Genomic DNA, 23,778 nt, shown 5'->3' on the forward strand with positions numbered 1-23,778 from the left:
GGTTACGGTGTTTATAATGTACGTGATCGATTAAGAGCCATTGCACTGGGGCCCTGTAGCTGTTAAGGAGCCATTGAAGGAATCTACTGTTTTCCAGTATTTTCTCTTGGAAAATTTTTCCAGGAAGTTTCTTGTCTCCAGAAATATTGCATTACATATGGCAGAGGATTTCAATAAAAATCGCTGATGCCAAAGGACCATCTTACTCTACTTGGGGACACACAAATAGTCCTATTACATTTCTGCAGTAGTTTGCTATTAAGATATTTTATTAAATTCTGGTACAATTCCTGTATAATCTTTTCTACTTTAGAAGATATTTGAGCAATGTCTTCAAATGATCTGAATCTTAATTTACTTTTAAATTTAAGAATGGGACTGGCATTTATTGAACGTTCTCTGGACCCCCAGTAAACAAAGCAGAATCTGTAACATCGAGAGGTTTATGAATGAATTACCACAGCAAAATGAATATGTGAAGAATTATTAGAAGAGAAATCTCTGTTCCAAAGAACTTGTCATTGCTTCAGTTTTTCTTCCAGTGAGTTACCAGTTAATTTCTCAGGGTTCGCCTCCATAAGAGATTTAATAGCTAACCCTGACCTTTGTTGTCTCTTTATTTCAGAAGCCTCCCCAGCTTTCTGAGGATGATGTCCGGCTAAAAAACGAGAGAGACAATTGCAGCGTCGGCCCCCTGGAGCCTGCAACCAGCTCCCTTCCCCCAGATCACAAAAACATGGAAATTGAAGTCTCTGTTGCAGAATGTAAAAGTGTTCCTGGAATCACCTCTACCCCGCCTTCCATGGACCACCCCTCCCCTTTCTACTCACCCCCCCACAATGGCCTCCTCGCTGATCACCATGAATCTCTGGATAATGATGTGGCCAGAGAGATCCGCTATCTAGACGAGGTGCTGGAGGCCAGCTGCTGCGATTCTGCTGTGGACGGAACTTACAACGGCACGTCGTCCCCAGAGCCTGGAGCAGTCGTCGTGGCGAGCAGTCGAAGCCCACCTGCCCACACAGCCATCCAGCCAGAACTCACGGAGAGGGCAGCGGGCAGACAGGCCCCTCCTCACATCGAGTTCAGCACAAGCAACTCTGACGCCATGGCAGAGGGTGGAAAAGCCAACGGCCACTCACCTGACCAGCCCCAAGATCTGCTGGGGGACGGCCTCCAGGCACCCGCGAGCCCCAGCTCCTCCACCAGCTCGCGGTGCTCGGGCCGTGACGGGGAGCTCACGCTCACCACACTGAAGAAGGAGGCCAAGTTTGAGCTGCGTGCCTTCCATGAGGACAAGAAGCCCTCCAAGCTCTTTGAGGACGACGAGAATGAGAAGGAGCAATTCTGTGTCAGAAAAGTGAGGCCTTCGGAAGAGATGCTGGAGCTGGAAAAGGAAAGGAGAGAACTCATCCGGAGCCAGGCCGTGAAAAAGAATCCTGGCATCGCGGCAAAATGGTGGAATCCTCCCCAGGAAAAAACCATCGAGGAGCAGCTGGACGAGGAACATCTGGAGTCGCACAAAAAGTACAAGGAGCGCAAGGAGAGGAGGGCGCAGCAGGAACAGCTGCTCATGCAACAGCAGCAGCCGCCCCCAGCCCAGCTCTGCGCGGCCCCTGTGGCCTCCCGTGACCAGGCCAGCGCGGCAGAAAACGTAAAGGAGGACATCGTCACCGAGCAGATAGACTTCTCTGCCGCTCGCAAACAGTTCCAGCTCATGGAGAGTTCCAGGCAAACAGTGGCCAAGGGCCAGAGTACACCTAGGCTCTTCTCTATCAAGCCCTTTTATAGGCCTCTGGGGTCAATCAACTCAGACAAGCCACTGACCATCTCGAGACCAGCTTCCGTCGGGGGCCTTCCAGAAGACAGTGGTGCATCAGCAGCCAAGGGGCAGCAGAAAGCCAGCTGTGCCCTGGAGAGTCAGCCTGCGGGGGGAAGCCAGGGCAGCACAGCTCCTCAGGGGAGGGAAGGGCCCTACAGTGAGCCTTCCAAACGTGGGCCCTTATCCAAACTGTGGGCAGAGGATGGGGAGTTTACCAGTGCCCGGGCCGTCCTCACTGTGGTCAAGGATGACGACCCTGGGATCTTGGATCAGTTTTCAAGGTCAGTCAATGTCTCTTTGACCCAAGAGGAGCTTGACTCTGGTTTGGATGAATTGTCAGTGAGGTCCCAGGATACCACTGTCCTGGAGACCCTGTCCAATGATTTTAGCATGGACAACATCAGTGACAGCGGGGCCTCCAATGAGACAACCAATGCCCTCCAGGAGAATTCACTGGCTGATTTTTCTCTGCCCCAGACTCCACAAACTGACAACCCTTCAGAGGGCCGAGGAGAAGGCGTCTCCAAGTCCTTTAGCGACCACGGTTTCTATTCCCCTTCATCCACACTGGGAGACTCTCCATCAGTTGATGACCCCTTGGAGTATCAGGCTGGTCTCCTGGTGCAGAATGCCATTCAACAAGCCATAGCCGAGCAAGTGGATAGATCTGTGTCCGAAACCAGCAAGGGTGGGACAGAACAGCAGGGACCTGGAACAACTCTAGAGGAAGCTGGCACTGGGGCTCCCAGTTCAGAGAAGCCTCAGGGCATGTTTGAGCCGCCTCAGGTGTCTTCTCCTGTTCAAGAGAAGAGGGAGGTATTACCAAAGATTCTGCCTGCTGAAGACCGGGCACTCAGGGAAAGGGGGCCCTCCCAGCCACTGCCAGCCGTACAGCCCAGTGGCCCAATAAACATGGAGGAGACCAGACCGGAAGGGAGCTATTTCAGCAAGTACTCAGAGGCAGCTGAGCTGAGGAGCACAGCCTCGCTCCTGGCCACTCAAGAGTCCGATGTGATGGTTGGGCCCTTCAAGCTGAGGTCAAGGAAGCAGCGGACTTTGTCCATGATCGAAGAAGAGATCCGAGCAGCTCAAGAAAGGGAAGAGGAACTGAAGAGGCAGAGGCAAGTCTTGCAGAATACCCAGAGCCCCAGGGCAAAGAACGCCCAATCGCTGCCCTCCCGAACATCATGCTACAAAACCGCTCCAGGTAAGTGAAGTGCGCACCAGAGACAGACGCCGTGGGAATCGGTTGATTCCAGCTTATGTGTTTCTTTGTGGAGCCTCCTCTGGGTGTGGCTAGAATTAGTGTCGGGGGCACTGACACAAGGGTTTTTGTATCCAGGGACATGCAACTGGAGTCAGAAGAACCCTGGGCCTGGACGGTGTGCCATTTCCCAGAGGATGCAATGGCTCCTCTCCCATCGTTCTGTTCCGGGTTTGGTTTAGTAGAGAATTGTTCTCTTCTGTTTGAAAGGGCTGCCTCTGGCTGAGGGAGGGGCAGTGTGTCAGAGTGAGCCCATGTGTGGACTGTGTTGGAGTCGGTAGCTTGACCCTTAGCATCTGTAGTTAAATCGAACCCATCTGATTTGGACGAAGTGCTCTACTAACGCCGTCTGAGTGCCAGGTTCTTTCCTAGCAATGGCAGTCATGACCCAGGGTTGCGGATCGACCATAGATGTTTTTGTCCCTCTTCTATACGATTGGATTGGTCTTCCTTTTAGTCATCACGGTGCCATTTCTTTGGAATCAGGGGTGGTCTCATTCATTCTTATCCTATGACACATTTGGAGAAATTGAGTGACTCTTTGTAAAGGCAGGTCTTTAGTCCCCTCCCATTGCCTGGGCAGTCCCTTTGTATACTTTGTGTAAATGGCTGGTGGTAATGTCGCTACCATTATGGACAACAGCGTGACCAGTAGTTTTTGTTTCCCATTTGGATATGATGGCAATCAGAGATCTGCACGTCCTGCTGCAGAGAAGTGCTACTCAAAATGTGATCTGGGCTAGTCCACGGACTGTTCGTTACCGGTCCATGCCGAGAATAAGTACAGACATTGAGAGCAAGCATTTGAAAATTCTTGTCGCAATTTGGCATTGTCCTCAAATCCAAGTGTGGAGTTTTGCGCTTTTTTTTAAAGTATTGGTTCATAATGGACTGAGGGGTAACTTCTTTCACTGGAGACTATCTAAAAAGCATTACCCTAACCTATAATTGTTGGCGTTTGACTTGGTTTATCCAGATCTTATTCCCATCTTGACACTTGGCTTCCGTCAAATCTACAGTGACTCAAGGTAACTCTTTTGATTATTAATTTTTAAATTTTGAAACAGTCTCAACCTTAAGTTCCCAAGTACAGTACAAATATCTCTTATTACGAACCATTTGAGAATAAATTGCCAACATGATCTCCGTCATCCCCAATTTTATAGAATATGCCTCATTCTGGATTTGTCTATGCTTTCACATGAGTACATGTAGGTTATGCATCTTGGTAGGACTACCACAAAAATGATGTTATTTCTTCTCACTGTGTCCAATCAGGGACAGATGTTGACTTTTGTTTCATATAATATCAACTTGGATCACCTGATTGAGGGAGTGTCTTATAAGGTTCTAGAGTAAAATTACTTTGTCCTTTGTAATTAATAAATATTCTGGGGCCTCTGGGTGACTCAGTCAGTTAAGTGTTCGACTTCAGCTCAGGTCATGCTCTCACGGTTCATGAGTTCAAGCCCCGTGTCCGGCTCTGTACTGACGGCTCGGAGCCTGGAGCCTGCTTCAGAGTCTGTGTCTCCTTCTCTCTCTGCCCCTCCCCTGCTTGTCCTCTGTCTCTCTCTCAATAAACAAACAAACAAACAAACATGGGACGCCTGGGTGGCTCAGTCGGTTAAGTGTCCGACTTTGGCTCAGGTCATGATGTCCTGGTTTGTGGGTTCAAGCCCTGCATTGGGCTCTGTGCTGACAGCTCAGATCCCGGAGCCTGCTTTGGATTCTGTGTCTCCCTCTCTGTCTGCCCCTACTCGCTTCGTGCTTTCTCTCTCTCTCTCTCTCTCAAGAATAAATAAACATTAAGATTTTTTAAAATAATAAATAAATAATAAATAAACATTAATAAATATTCTGTACAGTTAGTTTGGCACTATGTAATCTTTATCTTACTTCTCATCAAACTTTAAATCTATTCATGTATCTATTTATGTAAGTGTGGTCTTGTGGGTTCCTATTGTATTCAGTGGGTTATAATCCATTTCTGTTAGTTTTATTCTTAATTTGTGTAGATATAGCTTATGGGAGCCCTTTCAAGTTAACTTCATGTCCTTTTGACATGGTCTCATTATCCTATGGACATGTCCTCACTTTCTGACACCACAATATGTTCCAGTCTCATCTGATACTTTCCTAACCCTGAAATCAGCCATTTCTTCAAATAGCACTAATTCCTGTTAGTGGAGAATGGAATTTAGAAATCAAAATCTGGGTGATTGGTGTGCTCATTGTTATTAGATTGTTTGTCCCTGTTCCCAGGCACTCTCAAAGAACAGAATTAGAGAATATATACACATTCTGTCTGTCTGTCTGCCTGTCTGTCTATCCACCTACCTACCTACCTATCTTGAAAACCATGAGCTCACCCTGATTCCTTTAGCTCTAATCTAATACCACAGGGCTCATATTCTCCCCATATTTGTAACCTCCTTGTTGACAAGATACCCAGTTCAAATACCCTTGATATATTTGTTTGAGCAATCCTCTCCTTGCCTTATGTAACCAGTCTCCTATTTTCCTTACCCAACTTGGGTTCCAATACCCTGTGCTAGGTCACCTCTGTCCCCCACCCACCTGCTGTGGCTCCAGCACAGCACTCTGGGCCACTGTGGTATCCTACCCTCAACTGCAGACACCATCTCGTAGAGCTCCTCCCCAGTGGCTTTTGGACTAAATTGTTCATGAAGGAAAGAAAGAGAGGGGAAAGAGGAAAAGCCTGGTGACTTTCTTGATATGGTTTTTAATTCCTACAGGTCACAGGGCAGTGGCCAGCTAAGTGAGGCAAAGAAAACTTGCAAGGGAGGATTTTTTGTGTGTGTGCTTAATAGTGACCAGTTGGCTTTTCCCAAAGATCCTTAGTTGTCAAGTTCATTTCAAATTCTTGTGGGCTAGCTTGGCACAGAGATGCCAATGGGCATTCTGCATGGTATCCTAGAAAAAGGTTTTATACCACTTGAATTCAGCCCAATCTGAGGAGCCTACTTCATGTATAAGTGACTGTAAAGGGCCTGCACAAGAGCCCAAAGTCTGGCAGAGGAAGGTTCTTCAGGCATCTCATCAACTTCTGCTCACATAGGAGGTAGATACCATGGCTCTCCTGTCAGTTATAGCTGGCTCTACCTACCTAACCCTCCCTTTATGTTATTTATTATAGAACCTTCCTGCAAGTGCGTGTGCTCAGTGGGTATTTTCATTTTTCTTCACTCCACTTTTTTTGTTTTGTTTTGTTTTTAAGTAGGCTCCACGCCCGGTGTGGAGCCCAATGCAGGGCTTCAACTCATGACCCTGAGATCAAGACCTGAGCTGAGATCAAGAGTCAGATGCTTAACTGACTGAGGCACCCAGATGCCCTTTACTCCTCTTCTTAATTGAGCCTCCCACCATATTGTTCCCTTCCTTTATTTCTCCCATGTGAACAAGATTAAAAACATTTCAACACTTTCCTCTGTTCCCTGACCTGCTGCAGTCTTTTGATCTTCCCCACCAGGCTTAAAATAAGACAGGGTTCTAGTGTTTTCCCTTAGCATCCCAGCAGCCCAGGACTACTTTTCCCAGCACTTCCCTGTAATGTCCTCCCCTATATCCCATTCCATAGGATTGATTCTGCCACTTTGGTAAGATGGTAATCCATCCATGCAAGTCTGCATACTGCAGCTGTCTAATTATTGTACTGAACACAGTCGTGAAAATGATGCGTGTGCACCTCATTCCTTCATGTTTATCTCTAGAACATTTAAAGTAGGTGGCAGGGCTTCCCGGAATTATGACATGGATTGAAAGGAACCGAATGAAAAATGTGATTTTCTTTCTCTCTATGCCTGGTAATGTTTGGAGTGTTGCTTGTTCTAAGTTCGTAATCAAGGAGGAGGCTGACACATCGCTCTGAGCAGCCAAACTGGACGATTCATGGCCAGGGTTAGAACTGTTGGCTCCAACTTTGGTTTGGTGAATGGAGATGTTGCTAAGTTCCTATTGTGCTACTCCACATGTCCCACCAGTAGAGGTGACTCAGCTGGTCTGTTGCGTGACCCAGCGTGATGATTTGATATCAGGTGATGAAAAATATAATTTTTAACTTCTCCTCCGGTGGAAATCATGTTGATGACATGCTAGATTCCTAAAACCTAAGGCAAGGAGAATCCACTGAGAGCGAAGATGCAATAGGGAAAGAGAAATCTACTAATTCTCGCCAACCATTCCCCAGGTGTTGCAAAGATAAACTTGTTTTTGCTTTTAGTTTCCCTGCCTTTCAAAGATGGAGAAAGATATTTTTTAAATGATACTGTCATTTTCAAAAAACGGTTGTTAGGAAAATTATTTTGGAAATTTTATCTTGTCGGCTCTTAGGAGATTTTAAAGGAAGAAGTTCCACTTAAATAGGATCTGTGTGACTTTTGCTCATACAGAGGTGAGCAAGGCAGATGCAGTTCCTGCCCTTAGGGAACTTACAGCTCAGTAAGAGAAACTTACTTCAGACAAACATGGCGATTTCATGGCAGAGAAGCATGAAAATCTGTAAGAGCACAGATCAAGGAAGATCACCTCACTGGGGGTATAAGGGAAGTCTTCCTTTCTTAGGAAACTACTATCCAAGCTTTGAACTGAAGGAGTAAAGTTGGGTTCAGGGGGTAGGTGCAATCGTTCCAGTGAGAAGGAAGGACACCAAGGAAGGCCCGAAAGGAAAAGAAACTTGGTATGTTTGAGGTACTTAAATAAGGTTAGAGTGGATTAAAGGAAGAGATTTAAAACAAAATGAAAGAGTTGGTTTGAAGCCAGACAACAAAGAGCTGCCTTCATCCATGAATTGATGGAAAGAGCTGCCTTCATCCATGAATTGATAGAAGAAAAGTCTTTCCACTTTAATGAGTCCATTCCACCAGCTTCTGTTGAGCTCTTCCTCAGCATAAGAACTTCTGAAGGCATGTTGCCATGCATGTTGACAAAGGCTGTGTGTCGTGTGGGAGGCCATATTCCCAAGAGTGAACACACGTGTGCCTTCTGTTGATGGCACTCAGAAGTAGAGAAGAAAGGAAGCATTCCAGCAGGTGCACTAGCCTAACACACCCCTGAGGATCAAGTTTGGGAGGAAAACGCAAACATTTTATTGAAGTTAAAATTCAGATCTTTCCAAATGTCTTTTCATATTAAGGCTGTCAACAGTTCTCACTTTAGTGCCTGGTGTCTATTATTGGATATCCTGGTTTCACTTCCAAATTCTAGGCATGACAGAGAAACCTAGTTAGTTAGGTGATGATTACTTTGGTTTTTCAAAATAGTATCCATTTTCATGCCAGATGTTGAACTGATCTACCAAGTCAGATAAGTTGCCCAGTGGGACATCATGGGGAGTGGTAAAGGAGAAGGTGTGGATATTGAGTTCCATAACTTGGAGTGTCTGCTCATGTTTTTAATATGTGGAAAGATGTGATAGTTACATATCTTATAAAGATAAAATTTCCAACGAGTTTCAGCTTCAATTGTCAGTTTGAATTAAGGTTGCACAGGAGGTGATCGTTACATTATTATAAAGATTATTGGCTGGGTCTTTTTTTCTCTCTCCTCTATGATCTTCAAATATCATGAGAAAAAGTCCTAGACAGAAAAAAAAAATTATGTCAGCATAATATTCATGAAAGAGAGCTTGGTGGCTTATTCCATGCTAAAGTAGTCTTCACTGGGGATGCCCTCTTTGCTCCATGTAGAAGACCATGTGTTGGCAACTGGTAGAAAAATTCTGTCACAGGCCCAGGTGACAGAGGGCTCTCCTTCAGGAGTATACAGTGTTTCCCTTTGGCACAGGCAGGCACAGGTTATATAACCTGTAGGGGTCCAGCTGGCTGTGTGACAGTACTAAAGCTTAACGTGGAGCACCTTGCAGAGCATTATCTCTACTACCATATTTCCTGAACATTCTCTGGTGACAGAAGCCTAATCGTGGTAGCTACAAGTTACCTTAAAGCTGTGTACCATATTAGTGACTTCACACACAGTTTCTCATTTTTCCTTTTCTCATTTATTCCTCCCAACAGTCTTCTGAGATGTAACACAAATTATCCAAACCCTTGAGGCCAGATCTATTCAGAATTTTTCTGATTTAAGAAAAGCCATAATGTGTATATACTATTATTTATAAAAGCATTGCAATGCATATGCTATTACGTAACCACCACGCCCCACCCCGCCCCAGACAGGGTCCCGAGCTACCCCCATCACTGCATTAGACTTCTGCTATAAAACTGAAGAGGAGTTAGTTTCATCAAGTGGGATCGTTACATCAAGAAGGACTTCATGCCTGGTCTCGTGAGGTTTGCTGCCAAGTAAGTTATGAAAAAGCTGGTTTTTTAGAGCTTGTTTGGATTTTCAAATTGGACATAAGAGGTCATGGGTCTATACTATTATTCCCCTTTCAAAGAATTAATACCAGAGTCCAGAGAGATTAAGTAACCTGCCAAGGTCACTCAGCCAGGTAGTGGCAGAACCAGGTTCAAACCCTGGCTCATCTGATTCCAAAGTCCGTATTCTTTCTATACCCTTTCTTAGCCACCCCTGAACCTGCCCCTCTGCCCTGGAGGTCTACAAGGTATGTAGTAACAGCTCCCCTCTCCAGCTTACAGTGATTGAGCTCAGTCTCCCCCCGACCCTCTCCCAGTCTCCGGTCTGACCCCTGCATTGTCTTGGGTCCTTCCTACCCCCTGCTCTTTGGACCCACTCTAGCTCTGAAATCCCCTGCTCATCACGGTCTGGGCGAATGAGTTTGCTCCCAGAGGCCACGAGACAGTGCTACCCTAGTGACCCAGAATGGGTCCTTTGTGCTTTCAGAACTTAACCCCAGTGCTCCAAATTACAATAGGCAAAACTGCTGGTGCTGTCCAAAAGAGCTGAGCAGATGGCGGAGGGGACCAGCATGGTCCGGGTGAGCTATCTAGCCTGATGGCTCCTGTGAGTTCTTTCTGAAAGTCGGTTTACCAGAAAGAAGCTCCTTCATTCCAGACACAGGTCTATTCCCTGAAATCTTTGGAAGAACTGGGTACTTAAATGAAGACTCAATCTCTTAGTTTGAGAACATGCAGGAATAAGTGTCCACTCCATTAGCTGAACATGTTTGGTGGGTTGGGGCCAAAGCCAAATACATTAGTTTACTGGTGGTCATTGAACACCGCGACTGCTTTCTGCTGTTCTCTTTGCTCATGATTGATCCTTCTACCTGGGACCAGAAATTCCTTGTGTTTTATTTATCTTCAAATTGATTTATTTATTTACCCAGCAGATATGCTCATTTTTAAAAAACACATGCCATTTGGGAAGGAATTGTCAAGAAAAGGTTAGACCGAAGAAGTGTTTGGCAAAGGGTGAATGTATGTGGTGAAATCAGGACTTCTCAAATCCCAGAATTCAAACTTCTCTTTGGGCATTGCCCCCCAAGGTTTGAAGGGGCAACTGCTGAGGCTAAGCCTATCAGCCCCGCTCCCAAGAAGGTAGGGACTCCAGTCTTTCTCCCATGAAGAACCCACGGCTCTGGCTTCTGGGAAGTAGAACTTGAGAAAAGGCACTACATCTCTACCCGTTTAATTCCCCGCTCTAAGCAAGTTCTGCCACCACTGCTCATTGTGCTGGGTCTTCTGATGAATGCACAGTGTCACGGCTGGCCCCCAGTGGTGCTCATGCCTTGTTGGGGACACCACAGGGCATCTGTGTCGCCTACTCTTTACCCCTGTGTGTGGCTACTCCGTGCTCCAAGTTAGGAGAGTGGCTTCCAAAAAAAATCAGACTCCACCACGTGCCAAAAAAGATGTAATCTTGAGCTAAGAAAGAAAAGATGAATCAAAGGACCTAATTCTTGTAAAAATCCCTGCTCTACCCCTCGTAAGAAATGTGAGCTAATCAAAGCCAGGCGTGGGAGCAGGATGTCCCCTGTGACTGCAGGAGTCCAGTCAGGATATGACTGTGTCTCTTAACCAGCCATGCTGCTATTCCCTCAGGAGACTGGCATTTCACATCCATCTGATCTTTGTGAATAAGCTACTACTTACGGGGTGGAGAGCTAGGGGCAGTGGGTGGGGAGTGTACCAAAGAGTGCATATTAGATTTCATGTAATGGTATTTTATTTCTCATGACGTTCAATGTAACCGTCAAAGGTTTCCCAAAACCTGTGTGCATCCAACCTCACAGGTATTCCCAGTCTGTCTGTATTTCTCAAATAGAAATTCATACCTTATGTAAAAAAAACTGGTCAAGGAAACTTAGGTGCCTAAATGTCACAGTCACTTCTCTGGATTTATATTTGAAGTTCAGATCCCGACTCCCCTGCTCGCTTAACTGTGTGACTGGCTTACTTCACCTGTGTAAGCCTCAGTCTCCTCACCAGTAAGACGGGAGTAAGATCATACCGACCTCAGTGCCCAGTACCCAAGAAGAGTTACTCTTTTGTTGTTACTACAGTTACTGTTATGTCTTAAGACAAGAGCTAGAAACCCTTACAGAATTATGTAGGAGTTGTTCTTCTACAGCTGCTGAAATAAATGTCAAAACCTGCATTATAAAATCGCTTTCTGTTCCTAGTTGATGTATTTTCGTATTTACTTCATTAAAATTTAAAATCTCACTTACAAAACCTGAGTTCAGGAATTCGTTTTCAATAGTCAGCTGTGATTTCAAAAAACAAAGTGTACTGGGGCACAGTGAAATTGAGAGTCCATAAAAATGTTTCCTTTCTCTTTCCCTTTGGGGGGGTAGAAATCATCACACAGTCAGACCCACCATGTTGGTAGAAATGCGTTTAACAAAAAGAGCTTGGTGGGGGAACTGCTATTTGCCGTGATTTTCATTCTTTCTGTTTTAATTTTCTTTTTCTTTTTTGGTCTTGAAACTGTGCTTCACCTAGAGAAGCAGAGCTCTTTCCTTCTAGAGGTTTCACCTTCCAGTCCTGTTCATTGAGGATGACCCAATATCAGCAGCTCATCCAACACCCCGATCTTTAAGGAATAATATTTGGAAATTTCTCAGACTTGTTTCACCGGGCCAGGGGTATTTCTCATGTCCGAGCTAGGCTTACGATCTGAAGATTCATGTCATTGCATTTCAAAACCCTGCGACTTTCAGGAAAAGAGATAAAAGGACCAGGGACCAGCTTTTGGTGTGTGGGTCACAGCTGGAACCCCACAATCACCTGCTCCCCGGATCTGACAGGAAGGATATTCCCTTTTACTGGGAGGAAATGAAGTTGAAAATACAAGTCTGAGCTCATTTCTTTCTGGCGACTTGTGAGTCGTCTTAGATGTTTGCAATCTTATCGCCATGCTGTGTGAAGAAAGGAGGTCATTGAAGGAGGCCTGGCCAAGGCATGGCATCTGGTGGGCGTCTTTGTTCGGTTCAGTTTGGTTTTTAAGTAAGAGTGGGTGATGGCTTTTTCTTTTCTTTTGAGAAATGTAGAAACAAAGGATCTTTGATTTAAGAACTCAGACACCATATATGTGGAGTGTAATAGTCACCAATATCACAGTGTTTGGCCAAAATAATTTTCTAAACTTTTGGAAGCCACATCCTTGGCTTGCTAGAAGTTAGCCTTGTTCCTACGGAAGAAGGGTCCGGCTGTCTGGGATGGTAACGGCTGTGCTTCCAGCCTGTGCCACCTTCGCTCGGGTTCCTTGTCAGGGAGCAACCGTGGTTCTTCTCTCTGACGCCTCCTCCCCTGGGCAGCACAGCCTGTCACAGATGCCCAGGGGAAATCCTTCTTGCCTGGAAAATTCAGAAGTGTAGCCAAGGCCTGGCTTTCTCTCTGTGGACCAGAACGGGATTTAATTATTTATGATTAAATAAGCAGGAAACACAAATTTGTGTTTTCTAGTTTTCCATTCATGATGGGCGGGGGGGGGGGGGTGGCGCGCTGACAGCATTTACTAATTTGGAGTGAAATTTAGCTGCCCCCTCTGCTCCTTAGTCCACCTTGCAGACCACGGCCTGGAATGCCGCTGTCACAGACGTGAGCAGGGCTCACCAGAGGCCCTGGTTGGGGGCGGGTGTCAGCTCCTCTGGGTGTGTGCTATCTGGTGAGATACAAAGGCTTGCGGATTGCCTAGTCCATGAAGCAGCTTTATCTACTTTTCTTGGCATGGCTAATAACGTTTAAAAGATTTTTTTTCTGGTTTGTTTTATATTTTTTAATTAATTCATGCTTTTAATTAATTCATTGGAAAACAAGGAATAAAGATAAAAATAAAAGTAATTCCTAATCCTAACTGCTACCTGCCTAGGCTTCTCCATGCACATACGTGCATAGAAGGTAATATTGGGCTTATATTTGTATTCATTTCCTATCACTGCTGTAACAAATTGCCACAAATAAAGGGGCTTAAAACAACACAAATTTATTATCTTACAGCTCTAGAGGTCAGAAGTTTGTAGTGTGTCAGCTGTGGATCGAATTGTGTCCCCTCTAAATTCATATGCTGACAATGTGGATGGAATTAGAATGTATTATGCTAAGTGAAATACAGTCAGAGAAAGACAGATATCATATGATTTCACTCATATATGGAATTTAGAAACAAAACACATGAACATGGGGAACGGAAGGAAAAAATAAGACAAATACGGAGGCAAACCGTAAGAGACTCTTAAATACAGAGAACAAACTGAGGGTTGCTGGAAGGGAGGTAGGCAGGGGATGGGCTAACTAGGCGATAGTACTAAGGAGAGCTCTTGTTGGGATGAGCACTGGGTGTTATATGTAAGTGATGAATCACTACATTGTGCTCCTGAAACTATCATCACACTATATGTTAACTAACTTGGATTTAAATAAAATTTAAAATAGAAATAGAAAAAAATTAAGTTAAAAGAAATTCATATGTTGAGCCCTAACCCCCAATGGAGATGGGCACTTTGTGAGAGGTGATTAGGGTTAGGTGAGGTCATAAGGGTGGGGCCCTTGTGATAGAATTAGTGCCCTTCTAAGAAAAGACACCAGAGATCTAGATCTCTCCCTGTCTCTGCCATGTGAGGACCCAGTGAGAGGTGGCCATCTGCAAAACAGGGAGACAGTTCTCACCACAACCCAACCATGCTGGCACCCAGAGCTCAGACTTCCAGCCTCCAGAACTATGAGAAAATACATTTCTGTTGGGTAAGCCACCCAATCCATGGCATTTTGTTATGGCTGCTTAAGCAGACTAAGATAGTGTCTGCCTGGGCCAAAATCAAGGTGTTAGTAGGGCTGTGTTCTTTCCGGAGACTCTAGGGCTCCGTCCCTTTCCCTAGAGGCTGCCTGCGTTTCTTGGCTCACGGCCCCTTCCGCCCTCTTCACTGCTGGCAGTGTGGCACCTTCAAGTCTCCGTTTCTCTGACCCACCTGGACCTACATGGTTACACCAAGCCCAACTGGATAATTCACGATAGTCTTCCCCACGCAAAGCTTTTAACTGCATCATGTCTGCAATGTCCTTTTGCCAGGAAAGCAGCGTCTTTGCAGGTTTTAGGGATTAGGATGTTAAGCATCCTAGCAGAGGCTATTCTTCTTCCTGCCACAGGACTGTTCATCTTATATGGAGTGAGGTTTTACCAGATGTCGTGCATGCACTTGTGTTTTCTTTCACACAGCTGATAACTGGTGAACTAGGATTTGAACCCCAGCAGTCTAGCTGCAGAATCTGTATTCTTAACCCCCTGCAATCTCTCTCTTTTTTTTTTTTCTTAAAACATTTTGAGTATTTTCCCATGACCTTAATTATTCCTTTATGTTGGAGAGACTAAAACATGATTTGTCATAACTAAATAATACTCCATTATCTGAATGAGCCAAAACTAATTTAACCATTTTCCTACAGTCAGATATCTTGGTTTTTCCCACATGTATAGTTATAAAAAAAAAAAGAATACAACGGTAAATTCTTATATGTAAGCTTTGTGCCTATACTTAATTATTAACTGAACTTGTGGGAGCTGCTTAAGTTAACTAATATACGCTAGAGAACAGCATTTCACCAATTGTTTTCCTTGAGACATCAATAGGGATTCTATGAAATGAGGTTCTCTGGTTAAATAAATTTGAGAAATGTTTCATACCTACCCTTGAATAAGTGATTCACAATCACAATAGCACTAAAACCTTAGAGAAGTCCTCTGGTAAAGAAATCCATCTCATTTTATTTTTAAAGCTTTCTTTAACCTAGTGTTTACCAATGACTTTGTTAGCAGCAAATACTGTCTCACAAAGCAAAGCCAATAAGGCACACTTTTAGAAACAGCTTTGGAATCATCCCCCCCCCCCCCCCCCCCCCCGCCCAAGTGAAGTTGCTTACCTTCAAGCACCTTTAAGAACTTGTCAAGTCTAAAATTACTCCAGATGAGGGGCGCCTGAGTGGCGCAGTCGGTTAAGCGTCCGACTTCAGCCAGGTCACGATCTCGCGGTCTGTGAGTTCGAGCCCCGTGTCGGGCTCTGGGCTGATGGCTCAGAGCCTGGAGCCTGTTTCCGATTCTGTGTCTCCCTCTCTCTCTGTCCCTCCCCCGTTCATGCTCTGTCTCTCTCTGTCCCAAAAATAAATAAACATTGAAAAAAAAATTAAAAAAAAATAAAATTACTCTAGATGAGTATTTACCCAATGAATATGAAAACCTAGTTCAAAAAGATATATGCACCCCTATGTTTATTGCACCATTATTTACAATAGCCAAATCATGGAAGCAATCCAAGTGTCCATCGACAGATGAATGGATACAGAAGATGTGGCATGCATATATGGATATATGTATTGTATATAAAATATATATTATATATATACACAATGGAATATTACTCAGCCACAAAAAAGAATGAAATCTTGCCATTTGCACCAACATGGATGGATCTAGATGGTATAATGCTAAGTGAAATAAGTCCGAGAAAGACAAATACCATATGATCTCATTCATATGTGGAATTTAACAAAAAAATACAAATTAAAAAACAGACTTTTAAATATAGAGAAAAACTTGGGGCGCCTGGGTGGCTCAGTCGGTTAAGCGTCCAACTTCGGCTCAGGTCACGATTTCACGGTTCGTGGGTTTGAGCCCCACGTTGGGCTCTGTGCTGACAGCTCAGAGCCTGTAGCCTGCTTTGGATTCTGTGTCTCCCTCTCTCTCTCCACCCCTTACCCACTCATACTCTCTGTCTCTGTCTCTCTCAAAAATGAATAAACATTTTTTAAAAATTTAAATATAGGGACCAAACTAATAGTTACCAGAAGGGAAGTGGGTGAGGGATGAGTGAAACAGGTGAAGGGGATTAAGAGCACGCTTCTCATGATGAGCACTGAGTAGTATATGGAATTATTGAATCACTGTTGTATTCCTGGAACTAATATAACACTGTATGTTAACTACACTGGAATTTTTAAAAATAAATTTAAAAAAATAGTAACTAACAAATAAATAAAGTTACTCTAGATGGAATAATTTGAACAAAATCCTGTTTACGAAGGAAACCTCCACTGAGAATCCCTGCCTAGTTTTACATCAAATGTCATAGAACTTGTATGCTCGCTGCTCTGTAAATATCAGGTACCAGCCTTTGGCCAAGACGGACACAGATGTGCCCTGAGGTCTGCATGACACTTTCTGTTAATGTTGTTTCACAGGGACAGTGACTGGTATCCTTCAAGAGAGCTATTTTGTAGAGTATGCAGTCCAGATGAGGAGCTAGACAGCAGGATATTTGTCATTGAAAACAGAGGCCCCTTTTAGCTATCATTAGCTCTATTCAGTCATTCACTGAATGGATAGACATACGAGAGCAAGCTTTGGCGGAGTAAGCCGGGATGGAACCTGGAGGTGCCTGGGAACCTGGGAGGAACCTGGGAAGTGCTGTGCGAGATGCGCACCAGTGAGCACCAAAGATAACCATCACTGTTCTGGAATTGTTATGGGGTATGTCCTCTGGGCCAAAGAATTTCAAGGGGCCTTACGGGGCCATGGACAAGGGTGACATAGACTTCCCAAGCCTGTGGCAGAGACCATTTTGTATCACGTTCATGTAATGATCCCAAGACCCAAACGATGGTATTGTCTGGAATGTCCACTACTGGGAGAAGAGTATTAGAAGTCTCTTCACCATCCTCATTGAGAAGACTCTTGGCTGCAAACTTGGGCCTTCTGAAGAAGATGTTGAGTATGGAGCAGATCCATTTCCCCCTATTTGGCAATCTGTGTGATTCCAGGGGTTCTGTGCATGGTTTGAACCATACTGGGGGTGGGAGGGTTGGAAATCACAGTGCCCAGCAGAGAAGCCCAGCAAAGCTGATTTCCCCTAAGACCAACTAAACTGATTCCAGAAGTCCAGAGGTTCCTACCTGTTACGCATGTGACCTCTAGTGGCCATAACTGGTAAAATTTGCTCCAAAGATGGGTGGTTTTGTGGGAATACTCACAGGAAAGTATCTTTTAATGTGCAATACTTGATTACTTTCTATATTAACCCTTCACCCTCTTCACGATTCTCTTTCAGCATACATACCACCATATAAGTTAGCCATAATCAACACGATTTGGTTTCCAGACAAGACCCAATTCTGATTGTTACTTTAGCTAACGTAACTTGGGCTGGCATTGACATCTGAGTCTTTGTGGTCTAAACCACTCACAGATGTCATGGCATCGACCCTGACTACATCCCAGGGTTCTGTAAGGATCAAACGACATGAAGCCTATCTAAATAAATAAAATTCCATATAAATGTGCTTGCTATTACTGCAAAGCCATTGAGTCTGTGATTCTGTAGACCACGGTTGTTTTCTTTCATGGAGTTGGTGAAGACATTTAAGCTCTTCCGTCAAATCCTTTGTTGGGAATTTTGTCCCAACCCACAATCATGTAACAAGTGGCTGCTATGTAGATGTCATAATGTACTTACTGGTTCATTCAACAAACATGAGCTCCTACCTTATGCCAAATACCCCAGTGGGTACTGGGGTCCAGCAATGACCAGGAAAGACAAAGTCCTGTTCTAACGGAGTTTACACTGAGCTGAGTTAAAGGATTCATAATGGCTGAAATTGCCCCTATCCTTGGTTGAAATGTAGTTTAACTGAGAAGAGAAGCTGAAAGACCCAGGTATGATACAATCCGGTATGTGAAAAGGCTTTCACAGAAGCATAAACAAAGTGCCTTGAGGCAGGGATCCCCCTGTGGCCGTGTGAAAGAGTGAAGTTAGAGCAGTGAATATGGACTCTGCCTTCTGGAAGATTAATGCTGGAGGGGTGACTTCTGGGAAATTATTTGGAGACCCATGAGGTCACCTGGAAAATGATCAACCTGGCGATTTGGTGTCTGTTTCTGGTTCTGGAAGAGTTGCCAAAATTGTATGCAGAACGTGCCCTTGAAATTGCTCGTTCTTACTTGGTAGACATATTGTTCTTTGAGATTCTAAATAACAAGTAACCAGATTCACTGGATGCTTCCTGTTTTAAATATTAACTTTATACACTATAAATATTAACTTAGTCCTTATACCAACTGCATGAGGTGGGTACCTCTAGCATCATACCCATATGCTGGTAGAGACCCTGAAGTAGAGAAACAGTAAGTAACCTACCCAAGGTTATTTGGCTGCTAACAGTGGTGGATTCACCCCCAAGCAGCTGGTTCCAGAGCTGCATGCTCACCACTGTGCTGTATCATTTCTCAAGACTTCATCTCAAAGTCCATGGGAACTTTTAGAGACACACACAAGACATTCAGGGTAATACTGCCTGAGGTCTAGGATTGTTTCAAAATATTTCAGTATGAAAGAAAGGGAGGAGGGATGGATGGAGAAGCCATGGGGCTAATTATTTGGGGTGGCTGGGTGGCTTGGTCAGTTAAGTATCCAACTCTTGATTTCAGCTCAGGCATGATCTCACAGTTCGTGAGTTCAAGCTCCATGCTATCAGCACAGAGCCTGCTTGGGATTCTCTCTCTCCCTCTCTCTCACCCCCTCTCCCATTAAAAAAAAAAAAATCTTGCTATGATTTAATATAGTTGATAGATCTCTGGGCATCATTATAGCATTGCCTGTTTCCATAATAACAAATATAATCCATTGCTAGTGAATTTGAGGATTTTGAAATATTTGTTGTCTTACTGTCAATATCAAAAGACTTTTTATTAATGATCTGGGTAATTTAGGTCAAGGTAATGAGTTTCACTAAGTTATTGATGCCGATGGAGTGCCCTGTGTATTGAAAACTACTTGGCACCTAATTTGCCAAACATCATGGCCATATGCCTTCTGTTTTAACCAATAAGGATCGATTTTCCTGCCAAAAGTATTTGATAGAATAGCAAAATGTCTGAGTGAGAAGGAACCTCAAAGACATCTTCTTCCAAAATTCTCATTTTATAGCTGGGAAAGTTGAAGCTTGGAGAACTTACATGATCAGCCCAAGATAAGAGTGGGAACATTAAATGTCTGTGTACAGTGAACACATAGCTAGTTAATGGCAGTACGAGAATTAAAACCTGGGTTTCTTGAACTCTAGGGGGTGGGGAGGGTGTCCAACTCCCATCAAGAGGAGCCGTGCCCAGAAAAGGTCTATGGCAGCCCACGTGGAGAGTCTTCAAGCCCAAGTCTCCAGGCTTCACCTGTGACTGCAGCTCCGGCAGGCAGTTGCCAAGTTAGAAGTCTGGGGAGGAAGGTGAAGAAAGACGAGCCACCTTCTGCTTGGGAATGGAAGGGGTCAAATGGATCTTCATCCTCCCCTGGTGGTTTCCAAACTTTTAGATCCAAACTTTTAGGTTTTTTGTGTTTCCTCCACATCCCCTGTTCACACGCACCAGCTGTGTCTCCCACAAGGGGCATGGAAAAATCATGGCTGTTGCACCTGAAGATGCTTCTCAGTGGTGTAGTTGGGGCTCTGTGGCAGTGAAATCTCTCTGTGATGGGCCAGAAGCGAGGGCCAGCCATTTCCCAAGAGGGAAGGATGCAGACGGTCTTAATAAAAGTATCTGGAGTCACCACCACCACACCATCCCAGTTGACCTGATCTCCTTATCCTGAGAAGTCTTATAGGGCACTTCAAAAAGTAAAATCTCACCTTTCCCATGTCTGGTGCACACCTTTCTACAACACTGAACCTGCCTTTGTCGGTGGCATTCCTTCCTTAAGGTCTAGAGGTCTCAAACCACATGCTTTCCAGGACCCCAGCAGGTAAGGTAAAGAATGAAGTTGGCCAGGGGTACCTGGGTGGCTCAGTTGGTTAAGTGTCCAACTCTCAGTTTCGGCTCAGGTCATGATTTCACAGCTTCGTGGGTTCAAGCCCCATGTCGGGCTCTGCACTGATAGTGTAGAGCCTGCTTGAGAATCTCTCTCTGTCTCTCTCTCTCTCTCTCTGTCTCTCTACCCCTCCCCTGCTCATGCTGTCTCTGTCTCTCTCAAAATAAATAAATACAACTTAAAAAATTTTTTTTAAAAAATGAAGCTGCCCAGTGTGAGACCGGGGTGACCTGGAAAGAACAAGCCTAGTTCTCACTCAAAGGTTTTACAGCGCTGTTTTGTCCATGCAGAAAGGCTCAGCAGGTCAGCTGCCCCATCGGCAGCTTCTGGTGCAGGGAAAAAACCTGGTGAGGTTCTTTTGCCTCATCTGGTACCATCGCCAGCACCCTGGGACCTCAGCACGGCATCCCTTTGGAAGAGCCTGTTTTCCTCAACTGCAAAAAGTGGGTTTCTGAGGCTTGAAGGCACTGCCCTCTCTGACGGTCGGATTCAGGAATCCGTGATGGAGCACATGTCCCCAGAACAACTGGAGCCAGTGTCTGACACGTATTTGCAAAGTGCCTGTGGGCCTCCTTGGTCTGACTGACTTTTAGCACTGGTGTCCTCGAGACCTTTGTTGGATGGGCTTGTGACATTATCTTTGTTAGCTTTCAGTCCCTATGCTCAGGTGACCAGCACCGTTCCGGGACCACTCTGTCAGAGGTTGCTTTTTGCCAGTGTTCTCTTCTTTCTAGAAGCCGTCATGAGCAGACGAGCTTAGAAAGGGTGTTCTCTTCGTGTTGTTTCAGGGAAAATAGAGAAAGTCAAACCTCCTTCATCCCCCTCACCTGAAGGCCCCAGCTCGCAGCCTGACTTAGCCCCCGAAGAGGCTGCCGGATCCCAGCGGCCCAAGAATCTGATGCAGACCCTCATGGAAGACTATGAGACACACAAATCTAAAAGGCGTGAGAGAATGGATGATAGTAGTGTAAGTTTTTCCTCCTTTCCTCCTTCACTCGTCTGAGGGCGAGCGGCAGCGTGGCGTTCGGTGTTCCAGGTCAGGCGCGGGCGTGTGTGCACTGGTCTGGCCGGCATCCTGGTTCCAAAACCCGTTTCCAAATGTGTGGTTTAACGTGACTGGAGTCGGGTTTGGGTTTTTTGCCTTGTTTCTCAAAAAATGTTGATCACGCAAGGGGAACCGGAGCTGGAGCTCACGGGCACGCTGGTGGACGGGATGCTTGGTGCGTAGGGAAAACAAACAAACAAACACGTAAGGACAACACGGGGGGGAAGGACACGAGCATCCTGAAATCATCCCCAGGCACCAGGGAGCTGATGGCTGCCATCGCTGGCCTGCCCCGTAGAGATTTTATCTGCCTGGAGAACGGGGGCTGTGCCCTTCCTCCCGTGTCTGCTCCCAGCGATCCCCATAAACGTTACACCACGTTGGAAAGGCTGACTGTGTCTTGGGCTATTACCAAGCCTGTGCGTACAGTTTGGTAGGAAAGAGATATTTTAAACGATAGTTAGAAACCACAGGGCTACCCTGCTATCCTCAACCCTCAAGACGGTTGCACGTGACACTCACACGAACCCTGAAGGAAATCATCTGCTCCGTGGTTTCTTTCTCCAGTAAGAGATGTGAGGGCTGCTGCTCCCCACAGCCCCCCCCCAGCCAGGAGCCCCGGGACCAGCCTCAGGGGCCCATGCCCCCCTCCTGGGAGTCTGGTGGCCTTAGTCTCTCCACATTCCCATCCCCACCCAGTTTCACTTAGGTCGTAAGTGGCTTGACTCAGTTGAATGCACTACCCAGTTTACCTGGACAGTCCTGGTTTGTGCCTGTGGTCCTGGTGTAATTTTTAACAGCATCCCCTTTCACCTTTAAAAGTGCCCCAGTTTGGATGATAAATGATTGGGTCACCCTAACCTCGAATGCTACAGGCTCGTAGCAGGATTTCCATGCTGACCTACTGCCTTTCATATCCTGGTTGACTAACTTAAAAGATTTCTGAAATTGAAGCCAGATACTGAATGATGCTTTTAAAATATTTAGCGGCAAAGAAAGCAGACACATGTAGAGCAGCCTGATGGCTCACTGCATCCCCAGGCTCTCCCTTGGGTTTGTACCTAAGCTGCCTGGAATACTGATTCAGGTACTCTTGTTAGGCTGGAGCATTTGGGGGCCATTCCTCATTTGCACAGTGGGACGGAGCCTGGCCCTCCGTGGGTGCTGCAGACACTTTTGTTGCTTGGGCTCCTTCCCCAAGCCCATAGGGCTTCAGCCCATCAAATCACCTTAACCAGTCCTTCTTTGCAGCCCTACTTAAAATATGGAGTTTACCTTCAGGTATTTTCTGGAGCCTGTGCTTTTGACGCTTAGTGCTGTAAGTGGCTTCTTTTCTCCCAGTGAGTCCACACCATATGTCAGCAGCTCTGGCAGAAGTCAGCTGAGTGGACCCCTTGCATTCTGGCATGGAAGGGGAAGAACAAATGGAAACACTTTGCATGTGACCCATGCAAGTGTTTTCTGAGCACATTCTGCATATCTCTTGTGTGCGCCTTCTGTGTTGGAGGGCAGACATTAGAGGAAAATACTACCCAAAGAAGTGAAGAGCCGACTCCTGCTCATTCCACAGGCAGAGGCTGGCAGCCGCCTTCATGCAAACTCAGGAGGCAACCAGATTGGCTTTCCCCTTTGCATTGAGGAAGCTACTTGGAATCAGCATTTTAATATACTGATTACCCTTCGCTTACGCAATAAAGTGGCAGCCTCCTGTCTCTATTTTTCTCAAGTAAATAAACATTTCAAATAAGGAAGAAAACCTACTAACTGATCAGGCTGTTAACATCCTCAGATCTTGAAGTCAAAGCCAAGTGTCTTGCACCATTCTTGATATTACAAGAGAACCAAGTCCATTGTTGTAGAAAATTCTTAGGAACAGAACAAAACCTATCCAATGCACTACATCCTCTTTTAAGAGACCTGAAACTTCAAGAACATATTCAGATTGCTTCTAAAGCAAATAGATGATCATCAGCCAAACTTCATTTTAGAGCCACGTCTTAGCCCTTTTAATTCAGGGGACCTTTTCTACTGTATCTACTCAAGTCACTGGAGAATGTGTTGAAGTTTACCTGCAGGAATGAACAAACCATTTGTTTTCCTAGCCGATCTCTGGCCCCTTCTTTAATTGTCTCTTCTACTGGAAGGCTAATAACAGAGAGCAAATGGATTGCGTGATGTATGACTGTATAACTGGCTTCCCTGTCCCAGAAGCTGGTAGTTCTGTTTTCCTGGTTCCATTCACCCACATTATTCTGAGGGGGAAACATGGCTTCTTCGATTGTCCACCCTCCAGGAGCCTCACCCAGCTCACCTGAGTCCAGTGTCACCTGACACATCCATCTGCCAGGATTCCTTCCAGTAAGTCACTTGGCAACACTATGAGTCCCTCACACATGATCAGGACCAAACCATGTGTTTGCCCA

At 45.3% G+C, this 23,778-nt stretch overlaps 1 protein-coding gene across 10 annotated transcripts in view; it reads left to right on the forward strand.

The window, feature by feature from the left end:
- The window catches only part of PALM2AKAP2 (PALM2 and AKAP2 fusion), a 443,632-nt gene that overhangs the window by 407,509 nt on the left and 12,345 nt on the right, over positions 1–23,778 (forward strand). For 8 of the 10 annotated variants that reach the window (XM_019454232.2, XM_019454240.2, XM_019454238.2 and 5 more), the window contains 2 exons: positions 626–3,029; positions 21,099–21,277. In XM_019454232.2, the coding sequence (XP_019309777.2) occupies positions 626–3,029; positions 21,099–21,277 (2,583 nt within the window). Of the gene's footprint in view, positions 1–625; positions 3,030–4,062; positions 4,115–21,098; positions 21,278–23,778 lie in introns of all 10 variants that reach the window. The other 2 variants (XM_019454235.2, XM_019454239.2) reach the window with 2 other exon arrangements.

This window comes from Panthera pardus, unplaced genomic scaffold (assembly GCF_024362965.1).
Source record: "Panthera pardus isolate Hobbes unplaced genomic scaffold, ASM2436296v1 HiC_scaffold_20, whole genome shotgun sequence".
NCBI classification, from domain to species: Eukaryota; Metazoa; Chordata; class Mammalia; order Carnivora; family Felidae; genus Panthera; species Panthera pardus.